The following is a 24,745-nucleotide window of genomic DNA, read 5'->3' as shown; positions in this document are numbered from 1 at the left end:
TGAAACCTGGGCCATTTTGGATGTCAAATCTAATCCTCTGCTTTCTGGACTAAAAGGCCCGGCTTTCTCAGCACAAAGGCTGTACAAACTCCTGTAGTTTTGTGGCCCAGCTACTAGAGCAGGACAGCCAGCCAGACTAAGCATGGACTACCAGAGGAAGGAGGGTCTAGTGGCTACATCAGAGATTGGCAATTAACTTGTTGTGCCTCAGGCAGAATTCTGTGCCCAATGTAGCCACTGACTTCCTTGGTGATCTGGCAGTCATCTCAACCTAGCTGTGCCTCAGTTTTTTCATATTTAAAATGGGGACAATCACAATCCACTTACCTTTCAGGCATATTGCAAGTCTTAATTGAGTAATTTTTGTAAATTGCTTTGAGATCCTCCCCATGTAAGATGCTGCTATTGTTGTAAATCAGCATGATTGGGGAGAGGGCAATGGGCTGGGACTCAAAAAACCTATTCACAGCTCTGCCACTGGCCTACTTGGAGACCTTGGGCAGATTACTTCACCTCTGTGTCTCAGTTTCTCTGCCCAAAGGGGATAATTGTGCTTGTCTCACTTGTAAAGTGCTTTGCCATCTATGGATGACAAGTGCTAAGAGCTAGGAAGAAGAGGTATCACGGTTGGGAGGAGAGGTTTTCTAGCAAAATGCAGCCCCTCCCTTGCGACGGAGCCTGTGAGTTAAATGAGCAACAACCACACACAAGCAGTCCTTTTGAGACAATCTGTTTAATAAATATGACTGTAAAAGCAATAAACAATAGCAATTGTACAGAACACTACATTATCTTTAACCAAGAAAAAAATACATCAAAAAAGTCATTTTAAAATCAGCAGTAGTTCCCATACTATAAGAAAACTTTTTAAGTGGCTTATTATAAAAATAAGTTGGCTAATGCCAGACTTCAAGGGCCAGTTAGAATCCTGGGGGCTATTATACAGTGACTGCAAAAAAAAAAACCCTTTCCCACCTTGCTTAAAGCAGTAGTTGCAACTACAATAGTGAGTTGATGCCAAAGCCTGTGGCCAATGGAATCATGTATCTCCATAGAAAGGATAAAGAGGCAGAGAGGGTGCCCAGTGGGTGAGGCTGGGATTGACCTTTTCCCTCTTGGCATCACCTTTTTTTTCAGAGCCATGGTCTGTACCCTACTTTTACTTGCTTGTGTTTGCTGTATCTGCATTCCCTTCCCTCCCATGGCTGTTCTGAGGGCTATGCTTAAAAGCAGCGCTTTTATGCCTTTGGATAATTTGAATTTGAGCAGACTTTGAACCCAGCCCCCTATGGGTCTGAGACTGCACTGGTCTCTCATAGGGAACACCAGGGGCCCAATCCTGAAATCTTTATTTGGGCTGAGCAGATGTGGCAAGGTTTTACAGTCTAGACACTAAAAGTCCCTGCTGGAAGTAGTGAGCAGACATACTGTGGCCAACCAATTACCTTACATAGGGCCAAGAGCCAGGCTAATGGACATATTTAACCGGGGTGTTAAGGGCTTGGAAATATATTTGAAATGTGCTTGATCTAGCTACATGCTGTAGAGTGAGGAACTGCCGTCGTGCCCTTGGGAGTACTGGATATGGCGAGGCAGTGCTGGTAGGCCACACACTCAGACATACAGCAGTGAGACACCTGAGGAAGAACAGGGACTGGACAGGTTGCCAGAGGGTTGAGGCTGGGGTGGAGGATGTGCTATGAGTTAGAGCCGAGCCCTTGACCCAGAAGCAGGAAATTCATGCTGCTGAGCGGCAGGGTGTGCAGGTGGGGGTCTGAATCCACTTTTGCTGTGCAGTCATTTAGACCATGCAAAGTGGGCATGAAACCATTACCAGGGAGATCTGGCAGCATTTTACCCCCACTTTGCACTGGTCTACATGACTGCACACACGATGGGGAATGAAGTCCAGGAGGGGTAGTGGGAGGCAGCTGGGGTCAGGATATTTGCAGGGCAGGACTGCGGGCAGTAGAAGTTCATCCCGCATCGTGCCATGCTGTGAGATTGGGCAGCCTGCATGGCGGGGGTGTCTCTGGATCATGCCACTTGGGCAGGTGCCTCAGTGTGAATGGGCTAAACAGTCTTTTTTAAGAAAGCATCTGGCATCGCGGCTTAGGGGCTGATTTCCTGGCTTCGCTGCAGGGAGCTACGAGCCGTCACAAGCGGCAGAACGAAGGATGGCGAAGGTGAAGGTTCAAACTAAGGCAAAAACCAAACCAGCCGAGAAGCATTGCCGTGTCTACTTCTGTGTATTTCTGTGTGGTTCGTGAAAGTTGGCTGGGGGTAGCTACCTCACCCACAGCCTGCAGTGCTAAAGAACCAGTTAAATCTAAAGCCAAATACCCTTATTCCCCACCACCTTCCCACCCCTGACCCCTCAAAAAGACCCCATGCACATTGCTGGCCACTATCATTATGAACTTTCTGCAAATAAGAGATGGAGAGGAAAGTGAGCTGTGGGGGCGGGGAAGGGCTATGGGGGCAACAGGTTATTGCCTTTCCCCCTATTAAAATAGAGCACCTGTACACTGCAATTCCAACCACAGTCTGGGTATAATGTCCACATGCACAGGATTAAAGCTAAAAACCTTTTGTCTTCTGAAGAATTAGAAAGTCCAAATGCAGTGAGTTTTTCTTTTATATATATCTATATATATATATCTATATATATATCTATATCTATATACACATGTTCTGGTGTCCTTGGTTCAAACATTTACATAGGTAGGGATTTCTTTTGTGCTTTGAATCTCAGCAACTATGGACATACTTCCTGTGGCAAAGAAAAAGAAAAACAAAAGCAATAGTTAGCTGAATAACACAAGTGTTTTCAGAGAATGAAAGATTTTACGGTGTCTCGCCATTTGGTGTGAGGGTTTATTTGGTCCAGCCTGACATCTTCTGCCCAGAAATGTTCTCTTGCCACTTAGAAGGTTGAATGGAACGTCTTGTCTTGTTCTTCTTTCTACAAAGATGATTCACCCACGTTCAAAAGAAGTGATGGAGGGAAGGGAAGGGAGGATGCAGGAAACTGTTTCTACGAGATAATGTACAACACTGACTCGTACTGGCATCTGATATGAAAAGGTGTCGGAGACTTGACAACCTACTGTATGATTTGCCTTTGCAAAAGAAGGGTTTGCTGCGACAAGTAGTTACTGTGCTCTAGGCTATGGAGGTGTGCGTGGGACCCAATGCCCCCAGCCTTTGGATTTGCTAAAGGTACAGGGCATGAATGTTAGTCTCTGCTTGCAGAGGGGAAAAAACTGCTTCAAAACAAACCCCACGCCGACAAGAAACATCCCATTGTGTCTACTGCCTGATTTCCCTGAAGGAAAACGCCCTGAAAAAAATGCTGAACTCCAGAAAGACCTGGGGTTATCACACAGGACTAGTAAGGGTGAAAATGAGATTCGCAAGGGGCGCCACCCTGCATTAGGCACCCACGCTCCCTATATGCTTGAGGAGACAGGTGCCCAAGAATGGGCTTCACAAAAGCCAGCGCCCGCTGAGCCTCCCAAGCTAGCCAATAGGAAATGCTGAGGAGAGGGGTGTGACCTAAACTTGCCCTTCAAGGGGACTTGTGCATCTAATTCAAGGCTGGAGGGAGGAACCAATCTCAGCCATGAGCCCTCTCCTGGAGTTAGGTGCCTATGGCAGATTCATCCTTTTTCAAGAAAAACCGAGGAGGCTGTGCCCCCGTAGGACTCTAGCCCAGTGATTAGAATGTGGGAGAGTCAGGTTTAGTTTCCCCCCTTCTGCCTGATGTGGAGCTGGGGTCTCCCACCTCTCTGGAGAGCACCCTAGCCCTCTGGCGATGGCGGTATTCTGGGGAAAAGTGCTCTCAGTCTTTCCTGCCGGAGCTGTCTGGAGCTAGGGCATTGTGGTGGAAGACCCAAGTTCAAATGGGAGGGATGGGAGGAACTGAACACGAGTCACTGACATGAGGGCTGCTCTAACCACTAGGCTAAACGTTATGGGGTAAGGGGTGCACCACCACCTCCTCTAGCCATTTTGTGTGGCTTTAGGCGTGCTCAGAGCACATCTACTGGATTGGGCCTCAACGGCAAGACAGGCGGGGAAACGCCGTGCCTGCGAATCCTGCTGGGGCTGAGGAGTGAGTTAGGCTCTGAGCTGTGTCAGGACTTTGGCCACAGAGAACGAGGTACCTGAGAGACTTTTAATGGCAGACACGTAGGTGCTTTAGGAGCCCACCAGGCTAGGCAGCAGTTGAGCGCTGTGAAAGCCAGTGGCAGCTGGGTGGCCACTGCTGCCTTCCCAGCGTACCAGACGTTCCAGTACTTCACAATGTGGGCTCTCCAAAATGGCATCCCCTGTCCAATACCGGCCAAAACCACATCCGGTTTGATCTCCATACCGGGGAGAACAAACCAAGAAGAGGACAGTCTGGTTTAAAACCAGGACAAAGGGCCTGCCTATACCTAAGTCTCCCTTGTGAATCCCACCCTATGAATCTTTGTGCTTTATGGTCCCCTCACACACAACTCTAGACCTATTCCTGTCACCAGAGCGCTCCAATCTGGCTTGCTTGTTCTTCTTGCTGACAGGATTTTAGGGTATGTCTCCACTGCAGCTGGGCGGTCAGAGTCCCAGCTGGGTCGACAGCCTTGCTTTCGCTCTGCTCCAGCTAGCATGCTAAAAATAGCCGTGCAGCTATCGTGCCACTGGAAAGGGCTCAGGCTAGCTGCTTGAATTCAAGTCCACCTGATCCCTTGGGTTTGAGCTCGAGTGGCTAGCGTGAGCTGCTGCCTGTCTCACAACGACCACACTGCTATTACTTAGCATGCTGGCTCGAGCAGGCTGCCTACCTGGGCTGGGAGGCGCACCTCCTGGGGGGTAGTGTAGACATACCTTGAGGGGCTTATTGGGTTGTTTCTTTATGATCATGTATTAATCCTTCCCCAGTAGCCCCATGGATCTCCACAGGGTTCCACAAAGTCTCAGGCAGGGCAATATTTAAAATGCATCTGTGGTGCATTAGTTATACAGCAGCCAACAGCTCACGCTGGAACTGGGAAAGTACCACCGCAAAATTCTGACTTATATAAGAGACACAAGCTGCTCTAGCTAGACCTAGTAACGCTGCATGGCTACATCCCCAGCTGCTCCCCAGCACACCTGTAGAGGAAATGCACAGTTGGCTTGTTGCTGCCTGTCCTCTTCCTTGATCCTGGGGGGGACGTCAAACTGGCCCCCAGCACAAGACAGAGCAGCCTAGGTGCTGCCCTGAATCGAGCCAGTTCCCAGGTCACTCTGCTGGCCATAATCACATTCCCTCTCCCCTTAATCTCTGTGCGGTGCCCCTTATGCAAGGCCTTCTCCAAATGAAGGTTCCCATTCACGAGGGGACCGCTCAGTTGGTGCGTCAGGTCAGTTTTAAATTCCCTTTGGGCCACTGGAACAGCGCGAAGCAGGTCTGTACGCTGTCTGTTAAAACATAACTCGTCTCTGCTCAAGGCCAGGCAGCTAAAAATGGATGCTCTCCTAAAACTGGGGCCATTCTCTAGCCCTTAGTCACAAGAGTCATTCTTAGTCATGCAAGGAGTCTCAGCGACCTCAGTGGGTCTACGCCTATGGCCAAGGATTGCAGGAGTGTCACTTTACAAGCTACATGCAACAATGCTCCGAGTATCTGTAGACACCTGTTTCAGCAGAAACTGTCAACCTCACTGATCAAAGGGAAGAGTTAAATTTAAATTCTTCCCACATTCATCTAGGCCCCCAGTTCAGCAAAGGGCTTAAGCATGGCCCTATGTCCTTTTGTCCTCAGTGAGACTTAAGCGTGTAAGCTAAGCACTTGCATAAGTACTTTGCTGAACAGGAATGGATTTGAGCACATCCTGAGTCATGGCCAGAAATCTTTCCCTTAATGTTGTGAAACAAAGGGGGTATTTTTATAGGTGCTGATTTCTAGTCTTATTCTTATATCCCATTACCCTGCATTGAAGTTAATAGGGATTGCATCAGAGTAACTGAGCGATGGATAGTCCTACTGTGTTAATTATGGTTCTAACTAAAGCCTGTTTGTACATTCCCAACATCATCAGTCAACAGTCACTGCTGTTTATTCCTCCTCTGAGAGAAGTTTGCGTGAAGGTGAACCTTGCTGTCCAATACAGAGATCCATGTTTTGCTATGCTCCCCAAGGGGCCGGCTGTGGTGGTTTCATGGTTTGCCCGGCAGTTAGGAATAGCTCATGTGCTGTGGCACCAAACACATCATTTCAGACTGAGCTTTTAAGCTGTACTTATCGAGTCTCCCTCCTGCCCCCGTGTACTGGAAAAAGGGGACCTCCTTTTATGCATTCAATCTAGTGCTTGCCCCAGAATTACACAGGTGCCAGAAACGAGATGACATTTCTCTGACAGCATGTTAGTGATGACATGATTACAGAGTTTTTCGGGAGGAGAGAGGACTACACAGAAAGCTACATGGGCAAAGACTCAGGTTGTTAAATTTCTTTTTCGTCATAGGGAGGTGAGGGGGAGGAGGAGTTAGCTTGGTGCCTTTTAGAGAGGTTAACGTAGCAGTGTGGGAGGGGAGTGCTCTGGGAGGGGTGGTGGGAAGGTTCAGAATAAGTCTAGCCAATTAGATCTTAGAATCTGACCAGCTGTTGGCTGCTGGAAGTTATTTACCTATGGGCTGGGTATCCAACTTCTCATCTACTAGTTGCTCAGGGCTCATCAGTTCACTTTGAGGGACATTAGGCATGCTTTCCCTTTGACTGACTGGACTGACCATCTCTTGATCTTTCTCATTCTGCATCTGTGCATATACATTAATGCCCGGAATCTTCCTAAAACATTAACAGAAACCATCATTGTCGTGTACGCTATGAATCACGTCTCGTCATACTTTTTAGACCTGAGTCCATAGACGACAAGAGGGGAGGGAGGGAGAGGGGGAGGTCATACCTTTTGAACTTGTAAATTACAAAAACGGCTAATCCCACAAACATCACAGAAAGCAGCATCAGCATGGCCGAACCACTGTGACTGGGCGTGAGGTCCACCAGGGGAGCTACAAGAGAGGAGATCTTTAGAATATCCACACAGCATGAACTGGAAATAACTCTCTAAACAGATACTGTGCGTCCACCACCCCTAGCCATGTACCTTTGTAGTGACATCTGTCTAACCATCGCTCCATGGTCTCACTCCAGGGCACATCTCCATCAGGCATAAGGATCACCTCCAAGAGGCAATCAGTTGTTTGAAGTGTAGCTATTCCTACAGCTTCCTATAGAGTTCTGTTCAACCTTGACATACAGACCCACTCTACCAGGCCACTGATTTGTATTGGACACCTGAGTGGTTGGAGAGGGAAGTGCCATCTGAATTCGACAGGAGTAAAAAATATTGCAGCCAAAATAATGTGTTGATCTGATGCTATGTGCTCAGTTGTGTTCATTATCTGGATGAATCCTGGCTTTCCCACTCTGATAGTGCCTTGGCATCTTTGCTTTGTGATGGTGGTCACTCCTTCCACAACCTATGGTCTAAGAAGTGTGGTGGGAGCGATGTAGGACTCCTTTTCCCATTCCTAATCCCTGCCTTCCTCCCTTTCCCCCTTTGAATAGCACACTCCTCTTCCTTCTCTCTCTCTCCACCTTCTACCATCCCCCATGCTGTGAGTTTTCCATGGGATGGAAGCGTATAGGCAGAAGAAAATAAAGGAGCTTACTCTCTGTGCCTCTCCCTCAAGCCTCATGCAAGTCTTGATAACGCCCCTTACAGGATGAATGTGTAAGACAACACACAACATCCTGATGCTGATGTGATGGCTACTATGAACATAAATGACAAATTACACCAAATCAGAGAGACGGACACACTCATGCATGCACACACAAAACAGTGTGCATGTGAGTGCGTGTCCACATGACTCTGTGTGTGTGCGTGCCCCCATGCACATTTGCCTCTGTTACATAAAGCAGTCACACTGTAGTCAGACCAGACACACAACTTACAAAAATTATTACATACAACTGATACAGAAAGTTGTGTGCTCATCAGCAGACACATACACAATAAACAGAGGCGACAAGCACATGTGAAGCAGTTGCTCACACACACACACACACAACCACGCTGGCACATGCTTATGTACATACTCTGAAACGCAATACATGTGCATACACACACAGAACAGTCACACAGAGCCAGATAAAATACAGAGAAATCTGTGTTTTGGCTGCTATCTATCTAAGGCTAAGTGAAACCTTCTGCTTTGATATTCTGGCTTCAAGAAAGTTACTTTCATGAAGGATAAGCATCATTATTAAATAATACTTTATTATAAATGCATTTTGTCTTCTGAGCCTGTCTCATTCCTTTGTGGATCTGCAGCTCTATGTGATGACAAAGTTAAGTTCAGTGTGATGACATGTCTGTGTGATGATGTGTCTCTGACTAGTTAAATTCAGTGTCGCTCAGCGTTCTTGTAATAATGCTGGGATTAGAGCCAGGTTACCAACATCCCTTTTACTGCTGGGCACAGAAAATTGGTATATTTTACTTTGCCTCATATGTGTGGGTTGTTCTGTTTTGTTTTTGGCTGAGATGTAGGAATGAATGGACTGCAGCTTGTTGTCCAGAATTACCATAAATTAATCCTGCTCCTGTTTAGGCCTAAATAACAGAGCCACAGGTGCAAAAATGCTGAGTCCTCCATCTTATTCATCTGCATGAGGGAGCAATGTGTGGGCAAGGTTCCTGACCATTCACACAGGGTGAGTGTGAAAATACCACTGAGGTTCCAATACAAACAGGAATGAGCCGCTGCATGTACACATACGCCACCAATCAAAAACATCGTTACAGATGATTTAAAGTACTGCAGATGAGCGACTGGTATTACAGAGGGCGAGCTGGTGCAGTTGGGGGAGCACTACTTGTGGCTACCGGCCTTCAGACCTGGCTCAGGTCACAAGTGTGAATGATTTGGGTGGTACTGTCCTCACCTCATGGGCATCCATCCAAGTGACAAAAGCCCACCAGAATTGCCAGTGTGTTATTGCTACAGTGCTGTACATATACCTAATGCCCTATTGATAGATCATGGCCCTACTCTAGGTGGATCTTAAAGGTCTAAAACAAAATTCAAAACAGGTGGCAGCCTTAATGGCTTGACTATAGTAAGAATAGTGCACATTTGGATGGACGTCTATTGGGAAAGCTCTGTGGAGAGGATAGGTTTCCTGGGGCCTGCCTGCATGACACCTCCCTGGATCTCTTAGTTTTGAGGTTTTGAATCTGGTGCTAGATTCTCTGAATCAATTCCAGGCTTCCCACCCTTCTCTAACTCTAGTTTTTTCTGATCAACATCTCATCTGCCCACCAGAATTATTTCCCTACTTCCTTTTCAACCCAGTCAGCAGCATTCACACTGTCCATTTGCTGAATCAGAAAGAAGGCCCTGAGTCAGTTTAAACACAGCCTTTGTTGGTGTCAGGGTTCCTTCTCCACTCTGAACTCTAGGGTACAGTTGTGGGGACCTGCATCAAAGACCTACTAAGCTTATTTCTACCAGCTTAGGTTAAAACTTCCCCAAGGCAAGAAATCCTTCCTTGTCCTTGGATGGTTACTGCTGCCACCACCAACTGAGTTAGACAAAAATTCAGGAAAAGGACCCCTTGGAGTTCCTGTTTCCCTAAAATATCCCCCCCCCCAAGCCCCTTCATCCCCTTTCCTGGGGAGGCTTGAGAATAATCTACCAACCAAATAGGTAAACCAGAGGAACACAGACCAGACCCTTGGATTCTTAGGACACTAAAAACCCCAATCAGAGTCTTAAAAACAGAACTTTATTATAAAGGAAAAAAAATAAAAGAAGCACCTCTGTAAAATCAGGATGGAAGGTAACTTTACAGGGTAATCAGTTTCAAAACACAGAGGATTCCCCTCTAGGCAAAACTTTAAATTACAAAAAACAGGGATAAACATCCCTGATAGCACAGAGAAAATTCACAAGATAAAAACAAAAGATAATCTAACAAAGCTTGCCTTATTTACTTACTCCATTTGCAATATTGAGACTCATTTTAGGATGATTTTAGGTGAAGGAATTTTGCTGACCTGATGCTTCTCTGCTTCCCCAGAGAACACAAAACAAAGAGCACAAACAAAGCCTTCTCTCCTCCCCCCTCCCCGATTTGAAAGTATCTTCTTTCCCCATTGGTCCTTTTGGTCAGGTGCCAACCAGGTTATTTGAAAAGGAGTACTTGTGGCACCTTAGAGACTAACAAATTTATTTGAGCATAAGCTTTCGTGAGCTACAGCTCACTTCATCGGATGCATTCGGTGGAAAATACAGTGGGGAGATTTATATACACACACAGAGAACATGAAACAATGGGTTTTATCATACATACTGTAAGGAGAGTGATCACTTAAGATGAGCCGCCACCAGCGGGGGGAGCAGGATGGAGGAGAAAGGAGGAAAACCTTTCATGGTGACAAGCAACGTAGGCCATTTCCAGCAGTTAACAAGAATGTCTGAGGAACAGTGGGGGATGGGGGGAGAGAAATAACATGGGGAAATAGTTTTACTTTGTGTAATGACCCATCCACTCCCAGTCTCTATTCAAGCCTAAGTTAATTGTATCCAGTTTGCAAATTAATTCCAGTTCAGCAGTCTCTCGCTGGAGTCTGTTTTTGAAGTTTTTTTGTTGAAGGATAGCCACTCTCAGATCTGTAATCAAGTGACCGGAGAGATTGAAGTGTTCTCCGACTGGTTTTTGAATGTTATAATTCTTGATGTCTGATTTGTGTCCATTTATTCTTTTACCTAGAGACTGTCCAGTTTGACCAATGTACATGGCAGAGGGGCATTGCTTGCACATGATGGCATACATCACATTGGTAGATGCGCAGGTGAACGAGCCTCTGATAGTGTGGCTGATGTGAATAGGCCCTATGATGATGTCCCTTGAATAGATATGTGGACAGAGTTGGCAACGGACTTTGTTGCAAGGATAGGTTCCTGGGTTAGTGGTTCTGTTGGGTGGTGTGTGGTTGCTGGTGAGTATTTGCTTCAGGTTGGGGGGCTGTCTGTGAGCAAGGACTGGCCTGTCTCCCAAGATCTGTGAGAGTGATGGGTCGTCCTTCAGGATAGGTTGTAGATCCTTGATGATGCGTTGGAAAGGTTTTAGTTGGGGGCTGAAGGTGATGGCTAGTGGCGTTCTGTTATTTTCTTTGTTGGGCCTGTCCTGTAGTAGGTGACTTCTGGGTACTCTTCTGTATCTGTCAATCTGTTTCTTCACTTCAGCAGGTGGGTATTGTAGTTGTAGGAATGCATGATAGAGATCTTGTAGGTGTTTGTCTCTATCTGAGGGGTTGGAGCAAATGCGGTTATGTCGTAGAGCTTGGCTGTAGACAATGGATCGTGTGGTGTGGTCTGGATGAAAGCTGGAGGCATGTAGGTAGGAATAGCGGTCAGTAGGTTTCCGATATAGGGTGGTGTTTATGTGACCATCGCTTATTAGCACCGTCGTGTCCAGGAAGTGGATCTCTTGTGTGGACTGGTCCAGGCTGAGGTTGATGGTGGGATGGAAATTGTTGAAATCATGGTGGAATTCCTCATGGGCTTCTTTTCCATGGGTCTAGATGATGAAGATGTCATCAATGTAGCGCAAGTAGAGTAGGGGCATTAGGGGACGAGAGCTGAGGAAGCGTTGTTCTAAGTCAGCCATAAAAATGTTGGCATACTGTGGGGCCATGCGGGTACCCATAGCATTGCTGCTGATTTGAAGGTATTCATTGTCCCCACATGTGAAATAGTTATGGGTGAGGACAAAGTCACAAAGTTCAGCCACCAGGTTAGCCGTGACGTTACCGGGGATACTGTTCCTGACGGCTTGTAGTCCATCTTTGTGTGGAATGTTGGTGGAAAGAGCTTCTACATCCATAGTGGCTAGGATGGTGTTTTTAGGAAGATCACCAATAGACTGTAGTTTCCTCAGGAAGTCAGTGGTGTCTTGAAGATAGCTGGGTGTATGATAAAACCCATTGTTTCATGTTCTCTGTATGTATATATATCTATATATCTATATATATCTATATATCTATATATCTATATATATCTCCCCACTGTATTTTCCACTGAATGCATCCGATGAAGTGAGCTGTAGCTCACGAAAGCTTATGCTCAAATAAATTTGTTAGTCTCTAAGGTGCCACAAGTACTCCTTTTCTTTTTGCGAATACAGACTAACATGGCTGCTACTCTGAAACTTGTCATTATGCAAAGCTCAAATAAATGTGTTAGTCTCTAAGGTGCCACAGGTCCTCCTTTTCTTTTTGTGAATACAGACTAACATGGCTGCTACTCTGAAACAGGTTATTAGAGCTTCTTAACCCCTTACAGGTAAGGAGGAATTCTAGGCTACCCTTAGCTGTATGGTTATGACAGTTGGTCTTTGGGAAATCCAGTTTCAACTAAATATGCCAAGTCTCCCCAGTGGATGGTACCTCTCTGGAAATGTTTATAACCGGAGAGATTCCTCTGAATCACCCGACACTGTTCTTAGTCCTGGTGGAGCTGTGACTACCTTCCTCCCCTCCCCCCCACCCTGGCGTACATTGATACATCAACCATTCATACACTTAATAAAACACGGTCCCCAGAGATATTGCATGCAGTTGCACTAGCTGTCACTAATCACTAATAAAACTTTGGCGTATGATGGATAAATGTAGACTTGTGTGACACTGTAATGTATGCCCCTTCACCAGAGTTATGAATGCTTACTACAAATATAAAGTATTTCAAGTGCGATGGCTGGTAGATCCCACTGTGCTGTTAGCAAGGAACTTACAATAGATTTTGCTACTCAACAATGGGCAAGACTTTGAGGGGGTGAACACTGACCTGCTGATAAATGGGCCACATGGACCAAGACTCGAACTCCAGGCTTCAGCTCAAACTGGACCAAGTTTTGGTTCAGTTTGTGGATCAATATTTCTGAAATCTGGAAGAAACAGGGAAAAAAGCATTAGTAAATTGTATGTGGTCATGGCTAGAGAGGAAACAGGGCCATCTACAAAGCAGCGGTTTTACATAGAAAAAGTACGTCCAAAGTTCGAGTCAACAGAGATTTACTGTACCTTCTAAAGAAAAAAGATACAGCAGCTGGGTACAGCTGTCAGGACAGTACAGATATTTATGTGCTACTAGTAGCTACTGATACCAACAAGTTACATGAGCAACCTTACTCATAGAGGTAGTCCCATTGACATCAAAGAGACTGCTCACATGAGTAATAGTACTCATGTACATACGTGTTTGCAGTACCAGCCCAAGAATAGCAAATGAGTGCCCTGCAATATTAGCGCAAGCAAAGCTAAGAAAAAGAGAGGCTAAAATTCAGTGGGTCAAACGTAATGGTCTGTGCTATGCAGAAGGTTAGACTAAAGCTTCATGATAGTCCCTTTTAACCTCAGCATTTATGAATCACCCTGGTGTAACTCTGCTGAAGGCAATGGAGATCCACCAGACAAGGGTTCCTCGCACATCAGGGAACAAGGCAGAGACGAGATGCTACTTCAGGATTTGAGCACCACTCTGCTGGCATGGAGCCCATCCAGGATCAATGCCTGTAGAGCAGGAGAATCAGGCTTTGGCGTGAACTCTATTTGAAGATTGCTTTCCTGAACCACAGCGAGGCAGATTTTCCTTTCCGTGACGCTCTTGATGATGATTACAGTAACTCTTTTTCTAGAATATATTATTATTGTTTGTATTCCAGTAGTTCCTAAAGGCTCTCAACTGAGATCAGGGCCACATTGTGTTAGGTGCTTTACATATTCATAATAAGTATTTAGACCCTGCCGCAAAAAGTATACTGTTTAAACAGACAGGGCAGAGAGGATGAAAATATTGTACATGTAAATGATATATAGAATTTTGCAGCATGTTCTGTTTGGATACTTACAGCCTCAGTTTTTCCATATATTTCATCCATCCTATCAGTTCTCAGGGTAGTGAACAATTTTCCATTTTATTAACATGCACAAGATTAGTGGGGGATAGGGTGTGGTGGGGGAGAGGTGGTTGGAAAACTTGAAAATAACCCAACATGACAGTGTTGGTTTTTACAACCAAGTGAAATTCAGGAAGCGCTATACATTTGTGCCCACTATTTAATCTAATTTGGTTTAAATAAATCTTTATTCCTTTTCAAAGATTAACAAAAAATTGTCATGGAAACATACATGCCCATCATTTTTAGACCATCTTTGTTGCATTCCTGATTTTTCTCAAGTTAGGCTATTTCAGTAATTCTACAGAGATGTGGTTAGGTGTTCTTTGACTATTGCTCATCATGGTTTGAGATTGATCAGTTTTGGGTTTTCTGACATTCTTAATGATTTTTGTCAATACTATTGGATCCTACATTTCATTTTGGCCACTGCTCACTTGAATCGGTGCCCTTGATCCAATATCTATTTGGCAACAGCTAATGATAGGCCTTTTCTTTTTAAAAATCTATCTCATTTATGTTTTTAAATCTTGTTAGTGGTACCAGAATGTGTCATAAATATATTTCTATCAAGAAGAAAAATAAATAACATGAAGCTTGTCAAGATTCATTTGCAGATGCTGTGGAGGTGACTGAATTGCTTAGCTCCAAACAGCATGGTTAGAGAGGAGATGCACCCCAGTACGCGAATGGAGCACAAGTTACACTGATCTTTAAGCACTCAAGTAGGCTAGATATTGATGGAAATGCTCTAAAACTATGGGCATTAATGGCTTGTGGCAGTAACAGACATAGCATGAGGCAAGCTCCAACTAGCCCCAGCAGTGACCTAGTAGCCATCCTCTCATCCTTGTAAGGTTGTTCTTTGTCCTTTACAATTTGAGCCCAGGCCTGGCAGAGATTGACCATGGTGTAGTTTTCATGCAAGCTGTAGCAAATATCATAACAGACCTATTATGTTATCTCTGATGTTATCTCTGATGCCTCCAGCAGTGTTGAGTGGGAAGAGAAGTTGTGGAGGTGGGAATTGTGCAAGTCTCAGTCCTGCTAAAGATACATGTAATGTGCAGCCACTATGACTGAGCAATGGTACTCCAAGAAGGAGAATGTGGCTACTGACTTGCTGGCAGGGAATGGTTTAGTCAGTGATATGGGCAGAGGATGGAGGAGGATCAGAATCTGGCACGGATCAGCTCAGGTATGAGAATGCCCCTGAGTGTTTGCCTGGCACAAGTACAGTCCAGAACCATTACAATTCCACTTTTCCTGCTGCACACCCTGGAGAACACTGAATTCCTGTATAAAAGAAGCCCTCTTCCTGCAGAACAGGCAAAGCGTTATGAGGCCAGGGCTGTTGTGGAAGCCTCACGGCACACAAGGGATGTGAGCAGCCAAGCACGGCCTCTTTTCCTGGACTTACAAGCACAGTGATGATCATTGCTTCCATGGACAGCTGGAGATGAATGAACTAGAGGTCACCTGAACAGAGGCTTTCTTAGCCAGACTTTGGATTTGTGGATCCTGCAGGTGTCGGCTTTGATTCCTCAACCATAGCTGCCCACCCTTGGTTTTGTTCTTACTTGCCCATCCTGCAGTGCAGATCGGAGCTCTAGATTGCTAGAGCGTTGCCTCGGGCAGCATGATCCTACTGCACATCTTTGTTCCAAACACAGATGGGGAAAGGGAACACAGAGACCTGGCGTCTGTCCTTACTGAGGCAGAATGAAAGCACCCGTGGTCTGAGTTCAGGTGGTTAGCCTGAGCCGCTGCCCGTACTGCAGCATCCACATGGGTATTGTTAGTGTGCTAGCTTGAATCTGTCTGCCCGTGCTGGGAACCACGCCTCCCAGGTGCAGTGCAGACATACTCAGAGATAATCCCTATCCTGGAGGACTTGCAGTCTAGAAAGACAAAGGATGGGGATTTAATTGAGGCTGAGATAGGATGGACAGGAATGGCAGGAATGAGGGAGTTAATAGAAGTATGGAGGAGAGGAAGCGAGGAGAAACGGGACAGTCACAGATCATCACCCCCTTTAGCCCTCAACAGCAGGCTGGGCTTTGTAGGCATTGCAGCAAAGGTGAGTCTTAAGAAATCATCTCTGTTCCAGGAATGCTGTGTAAATGAGAGATGTCTGTATGTAAACAGTTAGTTAATAGTAAAATGCCAGTAGGTGGTGCTGAAAAATAGCTCGTGGGTTTTGCAGGACCAATAAAACTTGCTTTTATGCATTACAAAAGGTTTCCTGTTCATAGCTCTTTCCAGCTCTGAACAATCTGCATAAGGATAAGGAGATCTGATAACACACTCTGAGAAATTCAAAGCCGTCTGAGCAATATGGAGGCTCAGTTCACATCGGCATTAGATATCTAAGTCCATTACCGAGCTTTGAAAATCTCGCTCATAACTGAGGGAGAGGGGAACTCATTTAGAAATATTTTAGAAAGTTTTTGGTTTTTTATTGCCACTGTTTTTCATGTATGTAAAAGCAGGCTTCCTAAGTAGTTCCAACTGCACAGGGGTCAGAGGAAGGGAGAAATGATAACCAATACATTTTAGAAACTTCTAAAAATGACTAAAATAATTAAGGATATGGAAATATCCATATTTTATGAGCCAGTATTTGCGGCCTAATACAAGGCTAGAAGAAGCAAGCGCTTCATAGCATGAAGCAACAGAAATAACCTCAATTAGAACTGGGCACCTCTTCATAGATTCTAGTAGCCCTACTCAGAGGCTCTGAGTAGTACCTTACTCCTTGTATAGAATCAGTGGGACTTCTGGAGTACACTATTGCTCTGTGTGAGCAAAGGTATCCAAAGCCGGCCATGGCTTTGGTAAATGGGGGTTTCTTTCTTTCAGCATAAAGCACTAACATCTTTCCTGGATGGGTCACATGGATATCTGATCCTAAACCTGGCATAACTCCAGACTCTAGAAGTGGTTGACCTGGATTTCAACCCATTGTGCTTTTGAGGAAATTCCACATTTGAAGTTTGAGCCAATTCCCAATGAAGTCAATGGAAAGACACTTTTGATTTCAGTGAGAATCACATTGAGGGTCTTGTGTCCTCTTTTCTATCTCCTGGGTGGAACAGTGCTAGGGATGTGTTTTGCTGGAAAGGTAGGTGAGGCAACTTCAAAGTGACTGTGTCTAGTTCAGAGAGGCCTACCCTTTTCTGACCAGTTTAACATACATATCCTTATTTGGGGAAATGATAAGCCTAAAAAAAATGTCCTTCTACATCCTTTGCCCTTAGGATACATAACTAACTAAACTGAAGGTGAAGCTTCTCAGAATAACGAACTCCTAATTTATAATCTTCAAGAATCTGTCCTCTGAAAATAATTAGCGTTCAGAATTCGTTTGGGTTCTTAACTGAGCCTCATTGGCTTTTATCTGCTTCACTTGCAGAATTAAGCATGAAGTGCAAAGATAATTCCGTAAAAGAAATCATTCTTTCATCAAAGAACATAAAATGAATAATACTAAAAGACAGGTGGTGAAAAAAGAGTTTCCAATGTACCCACAGAAAAAAACATAATAATTTGGCTTCTCTTGGAGTTTTCTTAGTGAGGACTGGGTAAGAACTGAACTACAAGACTCTAAAAGGTCATGTTTCTACAAATAGATCTAAATACTGGGTATCAAGAATTTGGAGTTACATCCTCGACTGGTCTAAACTGGCACAATCCCTTTAATGTCAGTATATGTACGAGTTTTTTCATGAAGTTGATAAATTTCCACTCCATGCGGCTAAATTCATTGCCTTGCATAATGACAGGTTTTAGAGTAGCAGCCGTGTTAGTCTGTATTCTCAAAAAGAAAAGGAGGACTTGTGGCACCTTGGAGACTAACAAATTTATTTGAGCATAAGCTTTTGTGAGCTACAGATAAATGCTCAAATAAATTTGTTAGTCTCTAAGGTGCCACAAGTCCTCCTTTTCTTTTTGAGAATACAGACTAACACGGCTGCTACTCTGAAACCTTTAATGTCAGTGGAGCTGACATCGAGATACTTGAACTGAGGATCTAAATGTTTCCATGGATTTTGTGCAGGATTTGCAACTAGTACATAGCATATGATTTGTTAAGACTTTTTCAATTCACTGGATGAATCAGTAAACAACTAAAGAAAGAATTAAACAGACGTTGGTGGGAAGGAATTTGGTCTAGTGCTTAGAAGAGTGGTGTGGGAGTCAAGACAACAGGAATCTGCTTTCAGCTCTGCTACAGACTCTCTGTAACTTGGGCTGGGTCACGTCGTGTTTTGGTACCTCACTTTCCCCATCACTAACATGAGCATAATCATACTAGGCTAATTTATGTGTGGTGATATGAGGCTTTGTAAATTGCTTTGAGATTCCTTAATGAAAGATGTGATGTAAGTGCAAGGTATTATTAATACCAATTGCTGTCTTGACAACACAACAGAGATGATCCCAAGGGATACTGTATTGTTGCACTGGGACAATGCAGGCCATCAGTGGCCCTAGGTGAACTTGAGAAGTCCTGAACACTAATACTATAGCTGCACCTCGGATGGAAAAATGCACTGGGATAAGAGGCGAACTTGAGAATCATAGGATGTTCTTGACACAGGGCCAAAAGTTGAGCCTGGGAAAAAGAGAGAGGCTGGTATTCACAGGGGCAATAGGTGATCTTGAGAGACATCTGGGCATTATGGCAAGAGAGTAAATTTGAGATCACCTCTAGGGCATACAAGCCTTCACCAAGGCTGAAAAACAACTTGTCATCATTTTGCACAGACAAGTGACCCTGAAGAGAAGAGAAAAAAAGCCCACCTCTTTGCAACAGCAGCTACTCAAGGAGCGTGGAGAGATAAAGTCCTTTTACAAGCACTTCTGGTGAATTTCGTGGTCATATATTTCAAAAAGTGACTGCAAACATCTCTGAGTGTCCTCAGGGCTGCCAGCACAGATGTGTGTGCAAGCAAATCTCTGACTAGCATCCATACAGACTGCAGTTAATGTGGATCTTTAATTCTGTGTGGGGGGGCTGATTTTCAGAGGTGCCTTCTATTCAATTTGCCAATGCTCAGTGCCTCTGAAAATCATAGAATCATAGAATCATAGAATATCAGGGTTGGAAGGGACCCCAGAAGGTCATCTAGTCCAAACCCCCTGCTCAAAGCAGGACCAAGTCCCAGTTAAATCATCCTAGCCAGGGCTTTGTCAAGCCTGACCTTAAAAACCTCTAAGGAAGGAGATTCTACCACCTCCCTAGGTAACGCATTCCAGTGTAATCAAGCCCTGGCTGCCTGGACACGGTCAGGATGGGCACTTTGGAATATGATAGAACTGTAAGAAGGCGAATATTGCAAATAACCCCTGATATTTTGCTGAGAAATCTATTAGGAGGGGATGGAAAATAGAGGCAGATAAACAATAATCACAGATGAAAAAGGGCCCTTTGCCATGGAGATGAGGTAGAACTGGAGATGGATTAGTGGGAAGGAGCACAGGACACACACACATGGTAAGGGTTAGCTGTCGGCACCCCCCTCATTCCCCTTTGTTTCCCAGGTGGAGCGTGCAGCGTTGGCCAATGCTCTTTCATCCTCCCAATTCATTATTGCACATTGGCTATTCTGTCATCCAGCCCATCTTCTGTCTCTTTAGCTGTATGAGACCAGACAGAGCTGCAACATGTTGATCCTGTTTGGGTGCTGATTGTAGGCTGGCATTGTCATTGCCAGTGATCCCATGTCATCTGCAGTATTGACCTAAGTTCCCTCTAAGCTGCGCGTCTATGCAGCAGGCTATCAAGGGCAGCACAGGCGTGCAGGGGGAAGAGGCACCTCTCCCCCCCCACCTGGCCCCAGAGCTGCTGTGGCTGGTGAGAAGTGCCCCTGCCCTGGCACTGCTGCGGCTGGGGAGAGGCACCTTTCCCCCAGTCCTGACGCTGCCGGGGCCAGCAAGAAGTGCCTGTCTCCCAGCCCCCGCTCCAGAAATGCCGTGGCTGGTGAGACATGCCTCTCCCCTGGCTCTGGAGCTGTTGCGGCCAGGGAGAGGCACCTCTCCCCTAGACCCAGCTCCAGAGCTGCTGCGGCCGCTGAGAAGGGCCTCTCCTCCGGCCCCGGAGCTACTGTGGGTGAAGGCACCTCTCCCCCAGCCCTGGGCTGCTGCAACAAGAGTGACAAATGCACCATTCTAAGGGGAAGCCTGAGAAGAGACATATTGTCTCTGTCAAGCAGTGTATGGCCCATAAGACATCTCTCCTCCTAATGCCCTTTCCCTTCCTCCCCAGCAGCTCTGTCACCCTAACCTGCCCCTGTCCTTCCCATGTTCAAATCAGGCTGCTTTCTCGTCCTGCAGACTACCTGGGCACTAGCCGCTGGACATTGAGATCACAGGAGAGAGTTTTCTGCTCTGAATTCCTGGGCTCAGTGGTCATCACCAGCCAGGTGGTGCAGTAGCTGCAACCTGCTGCATGTTGCAAGGGGAGGATCGCACTCATCAGGCTTGGCAGGTGTGAATACATGCTGTTTGCTTGTTGCATTTCATTAAGCTTAGACAGTGCAATTGGCCTGGGCAGCTTCACTTTGTTTAGAATGAGCATCATTTTCCAGTTCCTGTGAACTGAGGGAAGTGCTGTTCCTGAAGAGGAACATTCATATCTTGAACCACATCCCTTTCTGTCCTGTCTCTTTAGAATGCAAGCTCTTCAGGGCAGGGAGTGTCTCTCACTCTGTGTCTGTACAGAACCTAGCACAATGGGACCCTGATCTGCATAGAATCATAGAATATCAGGGTTGGAAGGGACCTCAGGAGGTCATCTAGTCCAACCCCCTGCTCAAAGCAGGACAAATCCCCAATTTTTGCCCCAGGTCCCTAAATGCCCCCCTCAAGGATTGAACTCACTACATCCTACATTACTTCAGAGTTCAGAGAGCTCCTTTGAAGAAATAAATAGATGGTGCTCTCTCTCTCTCTCTCTCACACACACACACACACACACTGGAAAGGACCTGGTCATCCAGTCCAGTGCCCTGCGTTGACGCAGGACCAAGTACCATCCCTGACAAATGTTGTCTAATGATGAGAACTCCATGGCTTCCCTTGAAAGCCTATTCCAGCGGTTAACTATCCTTCTAGTTAGAAAGTTTTTTCCAAATATTGAACCTAAATCTCCTTTGCTGCAGATCCCTGTTCTCTTTATAACAGCCCCTAACTTCTCAGGTCCCCCCTCCGTCTTCTTTTCTCAAGACTAAACATGCCCAGTTTTATTACCTTTCCTCAGAGGTCAGTGTAGCCAATGATTTTAGTTTATTTCTCCTTTATTGTGTGAGGCTATGATTAACTAACATATTATGTCATATACAATCACTGTATGCTAAATAGAGTTAAGTTGTAGGATTAGAGAAGTATAAGATTGATCTATAGTTACAAGGAATAATTATGTATTGGGTGTCTAAGCAGTGGTGAGCTGGAGCCGGTTCACACCGGTTCGCTAGAACTGGTTGTTAAATTTAGAAGCCCTTTTAGAACCGGTTGTTCCGCGAGTGAGAACCGGTTCTAAAAGGGCTTCGAAATTTAACCGGCCAAAAGTGGCGCCTTAGGTACCAACTCCGTGGGTGCTCCAGCCCTGGAGCACCCAAAGGGAAAATTTGGTGGGTGCAGAGCCCCCACCGGCAGCTCCCCGCTGCACCCAGCAAATTCTCCCCATGGGGGCTCCAGCCCCGGAGCACCCAGGAAGTCGGCGCCTAAGGTGCCACTTTTGATGTGATCAGTGGGGGGAGCGGCCGCTCCCCCTGCTCCCCCCGTAGCTACGCTCCCCCGCCCCTAGGAGCCAGAGGGACCTGCTGGATGCTTCCTGGGAGCTGCCCCAGGTAAGCACCTCCGGGACTCCCCACCTTGCCCCCCGGCAGGTGCCTCTGGCTCTTAGGGGTGGGCACCCACTACGGTGGCCCATGAGACCCTCCTGCCCAGTTCTGGGGGCAGTCAGGAGACGGGGTGGATGTCCACGGGAGGGGGGTGTCAAGGAATGCGGGGGGTTGGATGGGGCAGGAGTCCCGGGGAGCAGGGGTGGGTAACGACCCGCTCGTGGGGTGAGGAGGGAACCAGTTGTTAAGATTTTGGCAGCTCATCACTGTATCTAAATAAGTAGGGATGACATGCAAGGCCTACAGGTTGGGGCCTGTAAGATTTTAGCTTAGCCATACTAGAACATAGGCTTAAAAAATGCTTGATATAAGTAAGTGACCAAAGAATGACCCTTTGCCACAAGATTACGGGAAAAGATGTAGCAACGGGGGGACACTGTGCAAAATTAGCAGTAAAAGTAATTTTCTGCTTACAAGATACCCTGTAGTCCCATTTTTCAAACACATGCCCTAACTCGCAAGCTGCACTGTGGGCATAAATGCTAATGAGATATAGTCAGAATCCCATTATAAAAAGAGGGTGTCCAGATTAGGAAAATTTAGCTCCTGAGGGAAAACTCCAGCAGGAACCATCCCTCTACTGATGATCAATTGGCAAGGCAGGCATTAGACCTTAAGAATATCATTAAGATGTGAGTATGTCTATATGTATAACTTGTGCATAGGTTTTATAGAATTTCTATATGCTTGGGTAATCATAACTTTAATTGTAACTTGAATAAAACTTGTAAAACAGACTAGACCTTGTACTTGTAAATGTCCTAGTGGTCACTATCCTTGGTCTTTATGGGTTTCTAAAAAGAAAAGGAGTACTTGTGGCACTTTAGAGACTAACAAATTTATTAGAGCATAAGCTTTCGTGAGCTACAGCTCACTTCATCGGATGCTCACGAAAGCTTATGCTCTAATAAATTTGTTAGTCTCTAAGGTGCCACAAGTACTCCTTTTCTTTTTGCGAATACAGACTAACACGGCTGCTACTCTGAAACCTATGGGTTTCTAGAGATTCTAAATCTGAAGCAAGTAGCAGAGATAACTTTCACTCTGTTGAGCTTGGAACTGTAGCCACCAGAGCCGAATCCATGATGGTGTAATCCAACATTACAAAATTCACTTTAAAGAAGATAAAAGGCTACATCAGGTTTTCTAAACCTTTCATAATTTTTGTTGCTCTCTTCTGGACTGTCTCCAATTTCTTCACATCTTTCTTAAAGGCTGGCACCCAGAACTGGAGACAGCACTTCAGCTGAGGCCTCACCAGGGCCAAGGAGAGCAGGACAATTACCTCCCATGTACACACAACACTCCTACACACTCTTACACACAACACTCCTAATACAACCCAGAATGATCTTAGCCTTTTCAGCAACTGTGTCACATTGTTGCCTCATATTCAATTTGTGATCCACTATAACCCCCAGATCCTTTCCAGCAGTACTACTGCCTAGCCATTTATCCCCTATTTTGAAGCTGAGCATTTGAATTTTAAGTTGTGCATTCAGAAAGCTCCTGTAAATGAAAGCAGAAGATCTGTAGTATAAAGAGAATGAAGCATGTAAAGTACTAAGGGAGCAAATTAGGCCAGCATCAGAAAACATCAGCATACGATGTTCAGAAATGAACTCGGGGACAATCCAAATGGTGCCACAGGGGTTTAGATGCAGGTTGACACCATGCAGGCTCTCATAACAACCAGGGGCAGCAGAGGACCTGTGATTCTGTACCGTATTAGGTTTCAGAGTAGCAGCTGTGTTAGTCTGTATTCGTAAAAAGAAAAGGAGGACTTGTGGCACCTTAGAGACTAACAAATTTATTTGAGCATAAGCTTTCGTGAGTGAGCTGTAGCTCATGAAAGCTTATGCTCAAATAAATGTTTTAGTCTCTAAGGTGCCACAAGTCCTCCTGTTCTTTTTAAAGTATTAGAGGAAGTCTCAGGAGCTCTGAATGCTAAGTGAGACACACTGAGCCTGCATCAAACAGTTCACACTGAAAACAAAATGCCAATTTTATGACCAACTAGGGAAGAGGAGTTATATCTGCTCCCACAAAATAAGATACATGTTCGATCATCCAGGTGGGAAGCAGCGAAGATGCAGCTCAATAGGAAATGGCTGGCTATGAATTGGCAATGATTTCTATAACGGGAAAGATTACAATTTGACCCCCACAGGATGAATAGCAGAGATGTTGCCGGCGTACCTCCTCTCCCCTGAAAAGGCTTATGACAGCATGCCAATGTTTTTTTTCTTTACGACCATGGAAATTTCGGGATTACCAGGGAAAAAATATATATAGATACAATGATTTCTAGAATACAATAAGCAGCAGAGTGACAGAGGGGAGCTGGGTCACAGTCTATGCATTGCCTTCCTTTCCAATTTAGAGTGGAAAATGGGAGGGGAGGGATTGCGGGGTAGTAAATCTCCTTCCTGGATGTTTATTAATTGCACAGGGAAAAAATTAGTAGTTTGTTAAGGAAGATGGAGGCTGAGCAAGGGTAAGCATGAGAATGTAGGTGGCCAGGTAGTTCTGAGCCTTGGTAACAGGGTGTGATTAACAGAGGTTTTTCAAAGCATTGCAAGAGACTGATTTAACTGGTGGGAAAAAGTTCCAGGCCACTCTGGGTAAAGACTGCAAATTAACAGAAAGGGAGGGGAAAAATAAGGTTGATTTAGCTGCCAGGAGGAAGAATTAGTTTATTCATTCCATGGACCAGTCGGCAAATCCTGAGGGGTGCTGGGCCCCTTTGCCATCCAGGAACTCAACAATGCCAGGGACTGGGCCCTAATACAGGGGATAAGGCACCTTCAAGTCCTGTCCAGGCCAGACTTGGCAC

General features: G+C 45.4%; 1 protein-coding gene across 2 annotated transcripts in view; it reads right to left on the bottom strand.

Annotated features, from left to right (window-relative positions):
* Nucleotides 1-727: 727 nt before the first annotated feature.
* SORCS1 (sortilin related VPS10 domain containing receptor 1) overlaps nt 728-24,745 on the bottom strand; it is a 444,317-nt gene continuing 420,299 nt past the window's right edge. The window contains exons 24-27 of one of the 2 annotated variants that reach the window (XM_043518946.1): nt 12,892-12,991; nt 6,936-7,041; nt 6,657-6,817; nt 728-2,773 (exon numbers count right to left, since the gene is read on the bottom strand). In XM_043518946.1, coding sequence (XP_043374881.1) covers nt 2,709-2,773; nt 6,657-6,817; nt 6,936-7,041; nt 12,892-12,991 — 432 coding nt within the window. In that variant the 3' untranslated portion in view covers nt 728-2,708. The remainder of the gene's footprint in view (nt 2,774-6,656; nt 6,818-6,935; nt 7,042-12,891; nt 12,992-24,745) is intronic. The other variant, XM_038411260.2, reaches the window with a different exon arrangement.

Source organism: Dermochelys coriacea, chromosome 7 (genome assembly GCF_009764565.3).
Source record: "Dermochelys coriacea isolate rDerCor1 chromosome 7, rDerCor1.pri.v4, whole genome shotgun sequence".
Classification (NCBI taxonomy): Eukaryota; Metazoa; Chordata; order Testudines; family Dermochelyidae; genus Dermochelys; species Dermochelys coriacea.
This window is presented reverse-complemented; position numbering and strand designations above follow the sequence as displayed.